The sequence below is a fragment of the Chiroxiphia lanceolata genome, chromosome 27, assembly GCF_009829145.1.
Source record: "Chiroxiphia lanceolata isolate bChiLan1 chromosome 27, bChiLan1.pri, whole genome shotgun sequence".
In the NCBI taxonomy this organism is placed as follows: Eukaryota; Metazoa; Chordata; class Aves; order Passeriformes; family Pipridae; genus Chiroxiphia; species Chiroxiphia lanceolata.
This window is the reverse complement of record NC_045663.1, coordinates 1,919,219-1,932,305: the sequence shown is the minus strand read 5'-3', so window position 1 is coordinate 1,932,305 and position 13,087 is coordinate 1,919,219. Positions and strand designations below refer to the sequence as shown.

Here is a 13,087-nt window from a genome sequence, read left to right as displayed (position 1 = left end):
ACGTGGGGCTGCACCTCGGAGGTGGAGTGGGTTTTGTGTCGGCTGCAGCCCACGGCAGGGGACAGCTCTGGTCCCCAGGGACAAGGTGGCCTCGTCTCCTGGCCCCACCATCCGCGGTGGGAAGGTGCGATGGCACCGGTTCTTCCCACGGAAAGACAAAGCCTTCCTGCACCTCAGCTGGGCTGAGCTGGAAAATGCTTCCAAAGGGTAATGTGGAAAATTCTGTGGTTGGGAGCAGCCCATGGGACAGCTCAAGTCTCTGGGCAAGAGCTGGTTCGTCCCCTCAGCCCAGGCTGAGCCCAGTTTTGCACTTGCTGCTTAAAAACAACCTCAAATATACAAAAAACTCACACTGAGTGTCCTGCACCTCCGCAGAGCTCCATCCTCTCCCACTGACGGCTGTGAGGAGGCAGGAGAGCCAGACATTCACTGAAAAACAGGGAAATTTTTTTAAGGAAAGACTGGACGTGGCACTCAGTGGTCTGGTTTAGTTAACATGGTGATATTGGGTCACAGGTTCAACTGGATGATCTCAAAGGTCTCTTCCAACCTGACTGATCATGTGAATCCCTCCCAAGCCCAGAGCCCTGTGGGCTTTTCCCTGTCCTTCCAACCATGCCCACACTCGAGGGGGCAGAGTTGATGGGAACCCCGGGAATCCCGGACCCCTCACACCCAGGAGGTGCCCACAGAGAGAAGCCCTGAGGATGACACCTGTCCCCGGTGCAAGGGCTGCACACCGGCGTCCCCTCCCTGCTCGGGCAGCGTCGAAACCCCTCAGAGATGCCCTCAGGACCCCCTCGTGGAACTCAGCAGCACAAGCCACCCCACCCGCAGCTCCCGCCGCTGTGAGGAGGCCCCGCCTCAGCCGCGCCTTTTATACCGCCCGCGCGCCGCAGCGTGGCCCCGCCCCGCCGTGTGACGTCATCGCGGCGCGCGGCAGCATGGCCGCGGCGGTGCCGCCCGGGGTGGCGCCGGTTCGAGCCCGGTGAGTGCGGGGTCGGGGCTGTCCGGCCCCGCCACGACCCCCGCCATCCCCTGGGACCCTCCTGGCCCCTCCGCCACCCCCCCCTGGCGTGCCCGACCCCTCTATGAGCCCCCCAGGACGCGCCCGGCACTTCCATACCCCCCGCCCCGGTACATCCCTGGTCCCTCTGTAACTCCCCCGGGACGTGCCCGACCCCTCTGTAATCCCCCCGGGCGCGTCCGGTCCATCCGTAACCACCCCAGTACATTCCTGGCTCCTGCATGAGCTCCCCCAGTATGTGCCAGGCTCTTCCATAACTGCACCAGTACGTCCCGATCCCTCTATAACCCCTATAGTACCTCGGTACATTCCCGACCTCTCCAAAATCACCCCCCTCCCCACCCACAGTGTGTTCGCAGCCTCTCCGTAACTCTCCCAGTACATTCCCAACCCCTCCATAACCTCCCCAGTACGTTCCCAGCTCCTCCATAACCTCCCCAGTCCATCCCTGACCCCTCCATAGCCCCCCCCCCCCAAATTCCCAACCCATCCATAGCCCCCCCAATACATTCCCAGCCCCTCCATAATCCCCCCAGTACATTCCCAACCCCTCCATAACCCCCCCCCAGTCCATGCCCAGCCCCTCTTGCCCCCCTGTCTCCCTGGACACCCTTCTCCCTGCTACCTGCCGTGACCAGGATGACCCAGGTGCTGCATCTCCGCAGGTTCCTCACTTCCAAGGAGGAATTCCATGCCTTCCTGCGGGCCGGGAGCGAACCGGGAACCCAGGTGGGAGATGAGGGTGAGGAGGAGAAGAAGGAGGAAGACAAGGAGAAGGAGGAGCAGGAGGAAGAGGTCAGCAGCTGCCAGAGCGAGCCCCCCGCCAAGCGGGTGAGGGCAGAGGACCTCGGCCAGGATGGGGAAAACCGGGAAGGTGCTGGAGCAGAGGAGAAGGAGCTCCCGGAGCGGAAACGGGCCCGGGGGCAGAACAAGAGCAGGCCATGTATGAAACCCAACCACTATGAGCAGAGCAGGCTGTGCCCCTCGGTCACACAGGTAGGACACGGGGCTCTGCTCCCCACTGGCCTGGGTTAGGTGGGATTTTGGGAAGGAATTCCTGCCTGTGAGGGTGGGGAGGCCCTGGCACAGGTTGCCCAGAGAAGCTGTTGGCTGCCCCGTCCCTGGAAGTGTCCAAGGCCAGGTTGGAGCAACCTGGGCTAGTGGAAGGTGTCCCTGCCTATGGCAGGGGGTGGAATGAGATGATCTTAAAGGTCCCTTCCAACCCAAACCATTCCAGGGTTCTATGGAAGCCAACTCTGTTGGCTGGGAGAAGGGGAAGTGGGATGAGCCGAGTGGGACAAGCAAAGCCTCCCCTTCCCTGAAGTGGCAGCACTAAAATGTCCCCTCAGGTGGGTCCCTCGCTCCCCTCCTGCAGCACATTCCAACACTGGAGTTCCCAGGACCATTCCACATGTCACCTGACATCACCAGGGGGGCTCGGGTGCTCAGAGCAGTTTTGGGCTGGGGCAGGTTCGGCCTCACCTGGGCTGTGCCTCTCCATCCACGCCTGAGCCGAGGCCTTACCCCGCTCCCTGTTCTCCAAAGGGCTGTCCAGGGAAGTGCTTTTACGGCCCCCGGTGCCGCTTCCTCCACGACGTGGGCGAGTACCTGGCGGGGAAGCCCTCGGACCTGGGCCAGCGCTGCGTCCTCTTCGACACCTTCGGCCGCTGTCCCTACGGGGTCACCTGTCGCTTCGCCCGCGCCCACCTCGGGGACGGCCACCAGAACATCGTCAACGCCGCCCTGGCCCAGCAGTGGGAAGGGAAGCTGCTGGTGAGGAACAACCTCTCCAAGGACCTCCAGCACCAGCTGCGCAAGAGGAAGTTCGTCTTCCAGAAGGCCGAGGAGTATCTGCGTGGGCTCAAGCCCCGCGGAGGTGACGGGAAGGGAGGCAAAGCCACGGGGGAGCGAGAGGTGTCCAACTGCGCAGCACCCCAGGAGGGCCTGGGGGATGGAGACAGCCACGAGTGCCCTGTGCTGCAGGAACAGGGAGAGGATCCCAAAGCAGAGGCCTTGCAGAGCCCCAGCTCCCGAGGGGATGGGGTTGCTCCCTCCGTGCCGACCGTGGGCCCGCTGACCGACGAGGACGTCACGAAGCTGCGGCCGTGCGAGAAGAAGAAGGTGAGAGTCCGGTCAAGGGCAGGTGACCCTTGTGTGCTGCTCCAGGGGTGGGAATTCTGTGTGGAAAGATGGAAGAGAGACCCTTTGGAGACACCTTTGAGACCCTTTAGCTGGGGGAGGCAGGCAGAGGACAGAGCTCCCGGGCTCCATGTCCCTGTCATGGTGGGAAGGATTTGGGAAGGTGAGCGTTCATAGGTCTGGAGTTGGCCTTGGAAGGGTGAAAACCAAGAGAACCTGCAGCTCCTAGATTTTCCAGGCCCTGGAGGGAGAGGCTGAGTTGTCAGGGAAGATGGAAGAGCAAGGATAGCTGAGGCTGGGCTGGGTTGTGTGTGCTGCAGTGTCTTCCTCCCCTCATCCTCCTCACCTCCATCCTTGCTTCCATGAACCAATCCCTCTCACCTCAGTATCTGTAATTGCTGTGAGCTCTCTCCAAGCTGAACAGTGAAAACAAAACAGTTCAATTTTCTGCTTCTTTTATGCAAGTGAGACGTTCCCTGGGAATAGTTTGAGGTTCTAAAACAAAACCAGTGTTCTCCGGGGTTTCCCACTGGGTTTTACCCAGAGCAAGGGATAAAAACTGGAATATCTTATATATGGAAGAAATTCCTCCCTGTGAGGGTGAGGAGGTCCTGGCACAGGTTGGGCAGAGAAGCTGTGGCTGCCACATCCCTGGAAGTGTCCAAGGCTGGGTTGGATGGGGTTTGGAGCGACCTGGGATAGAGGAAGGTGTCTCTGCCCATGGCAGGGGGTGGCACTGGATGATCCTTAAAGTCCCTCCCAACACAAACCATTCCATGATTCTACAATTCAGTGATCATCACCACTGCTGGCTCAGCTCTGATGATGGTCCTCCATCCTTACTTTCCAGCTAGAAATCCAAGGCAAGCTCTACTTGGCTCCACTGACCACGGTAGGTTGATAACTTTTGTCCATTTGTCAAAACTTGCCGTTGCCGCCGTCGGAACGGAGCAGATCTCCTGACAGTCCCTGTCCCTGCTGTCCCTGGCAGTGCGGGAACCTCCCTTTCCGACGGATTTGCAAACGCTTCGGAGCAGATGTCACCTGTGGGGAGATGGCTGTGTGCACCAACCTGCTCCAGGGCCAGTCCTCGGAGTGGGCCCTGCTCAAACGCCACCACACCGAGGATATTTTTGGGGTGCAGGTGAGTGTTGTCGCCTCGATAAAACCGAACTTCCGAGGAGAAAAGCGGCCTCTGGAGCTCATGGAAGCTTTGGCTCCCTTTGGCAGCTGGAGGGAGCCTTTCCAGACACCATGACCAAGTGTGCAGAGCTCCTGAACAGGACAATCGAGGTAGATTTTGTGGACATCAACGTGGGCTGTCCCATTGACCTGGTCTACAAGAAGGTGAGTTGTGGGGCGCGTTTTCCTTCCTTTCATGGGTCCTTGTCTTTTCCCTTATCCCCTGCTGCCTGACCTGCTCCTGCCAGGCTGATCCAGAGCTCCCAGTTCATTTATGGGCACTGGACCTCAGCAAGAAGGTGAATAAGCTGCTCAAGGAGCAGGGAGTGGCTGTCTTTCCTTGGCAGAATTTGGGAGGAGAGGGCTGTGGGCTGGTGGGTTTTTTTTGTTAAAGAATCCATTTTCTGCAAGCCTCGAGATGCTCCAAGTCTTTCCTGCATTCCCTGAGCAGCTCCAAGGACTCTTCACTACGCAAGGAAGCGGAAAGTCTTGACTGTGCCACGTTTTGTCCCTCAGGGAGGAGGTTGTGCTCTCATGACTCGCTCCAACAAGTTTGAACAGATTGTCCGCGGGATGAACTCGGTGAGTCGGAGCGCCTGGAGATGATGGAGCTGATGGATCCACCTCCTGCCTCGGCCTGGCCTCATTCTCCCACCCCTGCAGGTGCTGGATGTCCCTCTGACGGTGAAGATCCGGACTGGAGTGCAAGAAAAGCTTAATGTGGCTCATAAAATCATCCCCAAGATCCGGGAGTGGGGAGCATCCATGGTCACGGTACGGGAACACTTGTGGTGCTGTGAGATTGGGAATTCTGCACGTCAGCCCGGAGACAAGGGGGGGGTGACCTTCCCCTGCCCCAACAGCTCTTTCAAACCCCTTGGAGCAGATGTGTGCTGCATTTTAGTGTTCTCTGCTAATCCAAGAGGAAAATTCAGGAGCAGAAAGTGTTTTCCTTGTTGCTCCTGGGACACCTTCCACTATCCCACGTTGCTCCAAGCCCTGTCCAACCTGGCCTTGGACACTTCCAGGGATGGGGCATCCACAACCTTAAGGAGATGGTTCCTGCAGAAGTTTCAGCCAAGGAAGCCTCGTTCTGTCAGGGCAGGGGAAATAATGGGACCAGCTCATTGTGTGGGGGTTAGTTCCTGCCCACGGAGAATATTCCCATTCCCTGTGAACAGCCACTTCTTGCTCTGGCTCACAAATAGCCAAAATGTCACCCCAAAAGCCTCCAGCCCACTCAGCCATGCTCAGCCCTTCCTGTAGATCCAGAGGTAGATCCTGGGGGATCCCTTACCCAGTTCTCTCTGTCAGCAGCGCTGGGCTGTAAATCCAAAGGTAGATCCTGAAGTAGATCCAGAGGTAGATCCTGAGGTATCCCTTTGCCAGCTCTGCTCACCCCTTCCTTAGCCCCCTCCATCAGCAGTTCCTGGGGTGTAGATCCAGAGGAAAATCCCAAGGGATTCTTTACCCAGGTCTGCTCTGTGAGCAGCTGCTGGGTGGTAGATCCAGAAGTAGATCCTGAAGAAGATCCTGAGGTAGATCCCAAGGATCCCTTACCCCATTCTGGTGTGATCCCTTTGCTGGAGCACGTTTCTCCCATCCTGCCCTGCCTCTCCAGCGAGGTCTGAGCGGGATCTCTCCCCCAGCTCCACGGCCGATCCCGGGAGCAGCGGTACACGCGGAGCGCCGACTGGGAATACATCGCCGAGTGCGCCAAGATCGCCAGCCCCATGCCCCTGTTTGGTACGTGGCTCTTGTTCCTTCACCTCTTTGATTTGAAATACCTTTAAAAAAAGGGAAAAAACCCCAGATTCCCAATGATATTTAGCCTGGGGGAAAGTTTGGAGCATCCCTGGTGTAGTTACCGGCACCTCTACTTGTGTTTGGGGATGAGGAGAAGGGACAGGTAGGACATGAACCACTTGGGTTTTACCAGGTGCTTTTTGGGCCCCTGTGGCACAGACAATCCCCAAACCTTCCAGGTAGGAGCTGGGAGTGGAGGAGAAGAGAGGAGAAGGCTCCTCTTTTCCTTGTGAGAGGAATCATAAATATCCACCCCATAAACATCCCTGGGAATCTCTAACCTTGGCTTTTTGAACAGTCTGGTTCTTGGACTGTGTGTCCATTTTGAATTTTATCTCGTGCCTGGATTAACTCATTTTGACTTGTCCTTATGGCTCACTTTGACCTCTGGCTTCTTCCTCCTTTCCGGGCAGGAAATGGGGATATTTTATCTTACGAAGATGCAAATCGAGCCATGGAGATGGGAGTTTCTGGAATCATGATTGCAAGGCAAGTGCTTGTGTTTTCCTTCACTTCTGAGCTCTTGTTGGTTCCAGAGTTAAAAAAAAAAAAAAAGGAATTAAAAAAAATCCCTAAAAAACCCCCAAAACACAAGAAGTTTCCTCTGCTCTGAAAATTGATAAAATCAATTTGGATCGGTGGGAAGTTCCAGCAGCTTCTTGTTGGAATGAGAAACAAAATTAAAAGCAGAATTGGCTGGTAAAAAGGGCTGGGAAGTGGTTAAAATCATTTGGCATCTTCAGGAGCATCAGTGATGGGAATAACAATGTCCCATTTTTTTTTCTTTTTTTTTTTTGCTGCAGAGGGGCACTCATCAAACCGTGGCTTTTCACTGAAATTAAGGAGCAGAGACACTGGGATATCTCCTCCGGGGAAAGGTTTGACATCCTCAAAGACTTCACCAACTACGGCCTCGAGCACTGGGGGTCGGACACTCAGGGAGTGGAGAAAACCAGGAAGTTCCTGCTGGAATGGCTCTCTTTCCTATGCAGGTAACTCTGCCCAGCCAAAACTGGATTGATCCAAGAGGATCTTTGAACAATATTTAATTAAACTCCAGCACTCACTGCTGTTCCATCCCATCCCAGGTACATTCCAGTTGGATTATTGGAACATCTACCTCAGAGAATTAACGAGCGGCCGCCGTATTACCTGGGGAGGGACTACCTGGAGACACTCATGGCCAGCCAGAACGTGGATGATTGGATTAGAATAAGGTAATAAAATTGGAATTTAATTTAAATTGCTAAAAAGGGACGTGGCAGAGCCCCCATAGAGCCACAGGGTCGTGTGACAGCTGTGGGCTGAACACAAACCTCTCCTTGGGTTTGGTTTTGTTGTTGTCCTTGTCTTTCTTCCCTGGAAGTGCCCCAAGGCCAGGCTGGATGAGGCTTGGAGCAACCTGGGCTAGTGGAAGGGGCTGGAACAAAATGGTCTTTAAGGTGTCTTGATTGATTCTGTGATTGATTCTTTCTTCCAGTGAGCTGCTCCTGGGCCCTGTCCCTCCCAGCTTCACCTTCCTGCCAAAACACAAGGCCAATTCCTACAGATAGGGCTGGCCAGGCCCTTTCCCGTGACGTGGAGGCAAGAGGAGGCATTGGGATGGGGTGTCTGGAGGAGCAGGATTCCTCAGCTGCGCTCAGAAGTGGAATAAAACTGATGTTTTTAGAAGCTGGTGGGTTTTTTGCCTTCCTGCCCTGGACCTCAGTCCTGGGCAACATCTATTTGTGAGCAGGAGGGATCTTTGGCCTCCAGAGCTGTCCCAGCTCAGCAGGAGGCCTCTGTTCCTTACCAGGATGTCCTTGGGAGAGACAAACTCCAAGGACAAGGAGCAGCAACATACCCCCACCTCTTCTGCTGCCCCCCCGCAACCAGGGAGACCCCGAGCTGATGTTCAGGGGTCCAAAGAGGAGCTTCTCAGAGGTTCCAAAGGCTCTTTGGGTGCATGTAGGGAGTCAGCCTGGAGGGTCTCAGTGGCGTCCCCACACCTGGGGACCCAGGTGGCACCAGCAGAGGTGGGAGGGTGGTGGTCCCAGCCCCTGCAGTGCTGTTGACACCCATCACTGCCACCTCCATGGGGGCATCCTGTGCTGACAGATCCCATGGATCCCATGCTGACACACCCCCCCAGCCCCTCTGCTGACCCCAGAGGGACAGGGCACCGTGGGGACGCCTTGGAGCAGCCCCCCGTCCCCTGTCCCTCCCCAATCCCATGGACGAGCTGCTGCCTGGGAAGGTGTCATGGCGGCCCCCTGTGCCCCGGTAGGTGTCATGGCGGGCGCAGGAACCGGAAGAGCCCGGCCTCACGTGACGCCCCCTCTTCCGGGTGCGGGCGGTGGGAGCGCCCGGTGGTGGCGGGGAGGGCACTGGGAGAACTGGGGAGAACTGGGCGGGAACTGGAGGGGAACTGGGAGCACAAGGAGCTCGGGGGGTGCCCAGGAAAGGGCACTAGGGGCCCACAGGGGGTACAGGAATAACTGGGGTGAGTGGGAGGCACGTGCGGGGGGGTGACTGGGGATGACTGGGAGGCACTGGGGTGACGGGGGAAGGGTCCCGGGGGAGGTGTGAGGGGGGCACAGAAGGAATCACGGGGGAACTGGGAGGGTGAGGCAGGGCTAACTGGGAGGACTGGGAGGCACAGGGTGGATAACTGGAGAGCACGGGGAACTGGGGGGGTACAGGAGCACTAACTGGGGAGACTGGAAGGGTACAGGAGAAACTGGGAGGTTCCAGGAGCATTAACTGGGAGGTCGGGGGGGGGGGTACATCAGCACTAACTGGGCAAACTGGGAAGCATAGGGTGGATAACTGGGAATGTACACAAGCACTAACTGGGCAAACTGGGGAGCATAGGGTGGATAACTGGGAAGGTGCACAAGCACTAACTGGGTGAACTGGGGAGCCCAGCATGGATAACTGGGGGCAGAAGGGGAACTGGGAGGGTCCAAGAGCACTAACTGGACAAACTGGGGGGGTACAGGAGCACGAACTGGGAGACACAGGGGGAACTGGGAGAGTACACAAGCAATAACTGGGGGAGTTGGGGGGGAGGCAGCATAGGTGACTGGGAGCACAGGAGGGACTGGGCAGGTACAGAAGCACTAACTGGGGAGCCCAGCATGGAAAACTGGGAGGCATGGGGCAACTGGGAGGGTACACAAACACTAACTGGGTGAACTGGGGAGCACAGCGTGGCTGACTGGGGGCACTGGGAGTGACTGGGAGGCACGGGGTGCTGGGGGGGTCACACCAGGGGTGCTGGGGGGGGTCCCTCCCCACTGAGCCCAGCGCAGGGGGGCTGTTCCCACAGGATGCTGTCGCGGGGCCGGCGGCTCCTGCGCTCCTGGAAATCCCTGTTCACGGGGAGGCTCCTGCTCCTCACCAACACCCTGAGCTGCGGGGGCCTCCTGGCAGCTGGAGATTCCCTGCAGCAGGAATGGCACCGCCGGAGGCACCCGGAGAGCCAACACCAGCTGGGCCGAACTGGTGAGGGACTGGGAGGGGTGGGGGGCAGGACAGGCTGTGTGACTCCCACTGCCAGAGGGCAGCGTTGGATGGGATATTGGGGAGGAATTCCTCCCCGGGAGGTTGGTGAGGGGCTGGAATGGATTTCCCAAGGAAGCTGTGGCTGCCCCATCCCTGGAAGTGTCCAAGGCCAGGTTGGAGAAGGGAAGGCTCCAGGGAGACCTGAGAGCCCTTTCCAGGGCCTAAAGGGGCTCCAGGAGAGCTGGAGAGGGACTTGGGACAAGGGATGGAGGGACAGGACACAGGGAATGGCTTCCTACTGCCAGAGGGCAGGGATAGATGGTATATTGGGAAGGAATTCCTGCCTGTGAGGGTGGGGAGGCCCTGGCACAGGTTGCCCAGAGAAGTTGTGGCTGCCCCATCCCTGGAAGTGTCCAAGGCCAGGTTGGAACACCCTGGGCTAGTGGAAGGTGTCCCAGCCCCTGGCAGGGGGTGGCACTGGATGGGCTTTATGGTCCCTCCCAACCCAATCCAATCTAGGATTCTGTGATTTATGGGACCCCCCTCCTGGGTGCTTCTCCCGAAAGTGGATTCAGCTCTGGGGAAGGCACAAAGTGTGACCCTGATTCCCTCCCTGTGACAACGAGGAATTAATCACAGAATCCCAGAATGATTTGGGTTGGAAGGGACCTTAAAGTACATCCACTTCCACCCCCTGCCATGGGCTGGGACACCTCCCACTATCCCAGGTTGCTCCAACCTGGCCTTGGACACTCCCAGGGATGGAGCAGCCACAGCTTCTCTGCCCAACCTGTGCCAGGGCCTCCCCACCCTCCCAGGGAAGAATTCCTCCCTAATATCCCATCTCTCCCATCTAACCCTGCCCTCTGGCAGTGCAAATCCTCCATCCCTGCCCCTGGCGTTGTCCCCAGGTCGGATGTTTGCCGTTGGCTGCAGCATGGGCCCCTTGATGCACTACTGGTACCTCTGGCTGGACTCGGCGTTCCCGGCCCGGGGCGTGCGGAGCCTCCGGACGGTCCTGAAGAAGGTCCTCATCGACCAGCTCGTGGCATCGCCCGGCCTGGGCGCCTGGTACTTCCTGGGTACGTGTGGCACTGCGGGCTGGAAGTGGGATTCGTGGAATCCTGGAATCTCCTGAGCTGGGAGGGACCCACAGGGATCATCCAGTCCAATCCCTGGGCCTGCACAGACACCCCAACAATCCCCCCCTGTCCCTCAGAGCGTTGTCCAAGAGTTCTGGACATGTTCCCCAGGGTTTGCTTTTGTTCTTCTCCACCCCCTGCCCCTCTTTATTGAAGGAGTTGGGGCTTGATTTGTCCCCTACGAACACAGAAACATCCACAGCAACAATGCAGCAGGATTTCTGTGGAATCCTGGAATATCCTGAGTGGGAAGGGACCCACAAGGATCATGAGGACACCCCAACAATCCCCTCCTGTCCCTCAGAGCGTTGTCCAAACCCTCCTTGAGCTCTGGCAGCCTTGGGGCTGTGCCCACTACCCTGGGGAGCCTGGTCAGTGCCCAACCACCCTCTGGGGGAAGAATTTCCCAATATCCAACCTAACCCTCTCCTAACTCAGCTCCAGCTGCCCCCTGGGTCCTGTCCCTGCTCACCAGAGATCAGTGCAGCCCCTGTGCTTCCCCTTCCATTTCCTGGAGCTCCCTCCCTCTGGATGGTGCTTCAGTGCCCTTCCCTCCCATATTGAGAGGGCTTTGGGGGCCCTTTCCATGTCTGGCACTGGGATGGCAATTCCCATCCATGCTCCCACCCCCACTGACTCTGTCCCCACAGGCATCGGCACCCTGGAAGGTCAGTCTCTGGAGGAGAGCTGGGATGAGCTCAAGGAGAAATTCTGGGAGCTTTACAAGGTAAACCCACCCCTGAGCATTCCCTCCCTCCCCTGGCACATCCCATGGATCCAGTGGGAAGCATCCAGCTGGCTCCTCACTCCCCACAGGCCGACTGGTGCGTGTGGCCGGCGGCTCAGCTCCTCAACTTCCTCTTCGTCCCTCCCACCTACCGGGTGGTTTATGTCAACGTGGTCACCCTGGGCTGGGACACCTACCTGTCCTACCTCAAATACAGGGTGAGTCCCCTGGGCTGGGACTGTCCTTGTCCCACTCCAAACACCATCCCTGTCCCACCTCAAACACCCAGTGAGTCCCCTGGGACTGTCTCTGTCCCACCTCAAACACAGGGTGAGTTCCCTGGGCTGGGACTGTCCCTGTCCCACCCCAAACACAGGGTGAGTTCCCTGGGCTGGGACTGTCCCTGTCCCACCCCAAACACTGTCCCTATCCCACCTCAAACACAGGGTGAGTTCTCTGGGCTGGGACTGTCCCTGTCCCATCCCAAACACTGTCCTTGTCACACCTCAAACACCCAGTGAGTCCCCCCCGAACTGCCCCTGTCCCACCTCAAACACAGGTCTGGGACTGTCCCTGTACCACCCCAAACACTGTCCCTATCCCCCCTCAAACACCCAGTGAGTCCCCCTGGACTGGGACTGTCCCTGTCCCACCTCAAACACCCAGTGAGTCCCCCTGGACTGGGACTGTCCCTGTCCCACCTCAAACACCCAGTGAGTCCCCCTGGACTGGGACTGTCCCTGTCCCACCCCAAACACTGTCCCTGTCCCACCTCAAACACCCAGTGAGTCCCCTGGGCTGGGACTGTCCCTGTCCCACCTCAGGCACCCAGGGAGTCCCCTGGGCTGGCACTCTGAGCAGTCTGGAGGGTGCCCAGCTGATCCCATTATCCCTGTTTTCCAGCCTAGAGCCACCCCAAGCCCCAAGCAGGACTCTCCTCAGGAGGAGCAGCAGCGCAGTGCCAGGGCGTAGAGAGGTGGATGTGGCGCTTCCAGAGGCTCCTGCCTGCAGCAAATGGCATTTTTTGGGGGGGCACTGTGGCCCCTGGGGATTGATCAACCCAAGGGGAGCGATGGCTGGAGACCACCAAGGCCAGACACCCCCCCCCAGCCACGTGCCTCTTGCTGATTAACTCATCTGCTAATTAGGATGGGTTGGGGTTGTGTTGGTAACAATCTCCTGTTGCAGGATGACCTGTAAAGTGATTTCTTCTGGGATTTACCCCTGGAGCCGGGGTGAGGAGCTGCTGCAGCCCCCAGGAAGGGCTCTGGTGCTTTCCCTGGCTGCTCCAGGCTGGATTTGTTCCCTCCCTCCAGAGCAAACTTGCTCCTTTCCAACCTCCTCAGATCCACTCCAGCCACTCAGATCCTCACTAATTCATCAGGAAGGAATTCTTCCCTGGGAGGGTGGGGAGGCCCTGGCACAGGGTGCCCAGGGAAGCTGTGGCTGCCCCTGGAAGTGTCCAAGGCCAGGTTGGAACAACCTGGGCTAGTGGAAGGTGTCCCTGCCCATGGCAGGGGGTGGCACTGGATGAGCTTTGTCCTTCCACTCCAAAGCATTCCATGATTCATTTTGCCT

At 58.1% G+C, this 13,087-nt stretch overlaps 2 protein-coding genes across 5 annotated transcripts; both read left to right on the top strand.

Moving 5' to 3' along the window:
* Positions 1–915: 915 nt before the first annotated feature.
* Positions 916–7,825, top strand: DUS3L (dihydrouridine synthase 3 like). Its single transcript, XM_032711945.1, has 13 exons — positions 916–988; positions 1,693–2,023; positions 2,573–3,148; positions 4,017–4,058; positions 4,158–4,310; positions 4,397–4,513; positions 4,865–4,930; positions 5,012–5,122; positions 5,998–6,094; positions 6,568–6,643; positions 6,958–7,146; positions 7,243–7,371; positions 7,635–7,825. Exons 1-13 carry the CDS (start codon positions 945–947, stop codon positions 7,705–7,707), a joined length of 2,004 nt encoding a protein of 667 aa, XP_032567836.1. The 5' UTR covers positions 916–944; the 3' UTR covers positions 7,708–7,825.
* A 568-nt stretch (positions 7,826–8,393) lies between these two features.
* Positions 8,394–12,983, top strand: MPV17L2 (MPV17 mitochondrial inner membrane protein like 2). Of its 4 annotated transcripts, none has more exons than XM_032711947.1 (6): positions 8,394–8,636; positions 9,448–9,640; positions 10,552–10,722; positions 11,433–11,509; positions 11,599–11,727; positions 12,413–12,983. In XM_032711947.1, the coding sequence occupies exons 2-6, from the start codon at positions 9,466–9,468 to the stop codon at positions 12,479–12,481; spliced, it is 621 nt and encodes a 206-aa protein (XP_032567838.1). In that variant the 5' UTR covers positions 8,394–8,636; positions 9,448–9,465; the 3' UTR covers positions 12,482–12,983. The 4 variants fall into 4 exon arrangements, with proteins under 4 accessions (XP_032567838.1, XP_032567837.1, XP_032567840.1 ...); XM_032711946.1 differs by having other exon boundaries at positions 8,401–8,636; positions 9,465–9,640; XM_032711949.1 differs by lacking the exon at positions 8,394–8,636 and adding an exon at positions 9,003–9,024 and having other exon boundaries at positions 9,465–9,640.
* Positions 12,984–13,087: the final 104 nt, after the last annotated feature.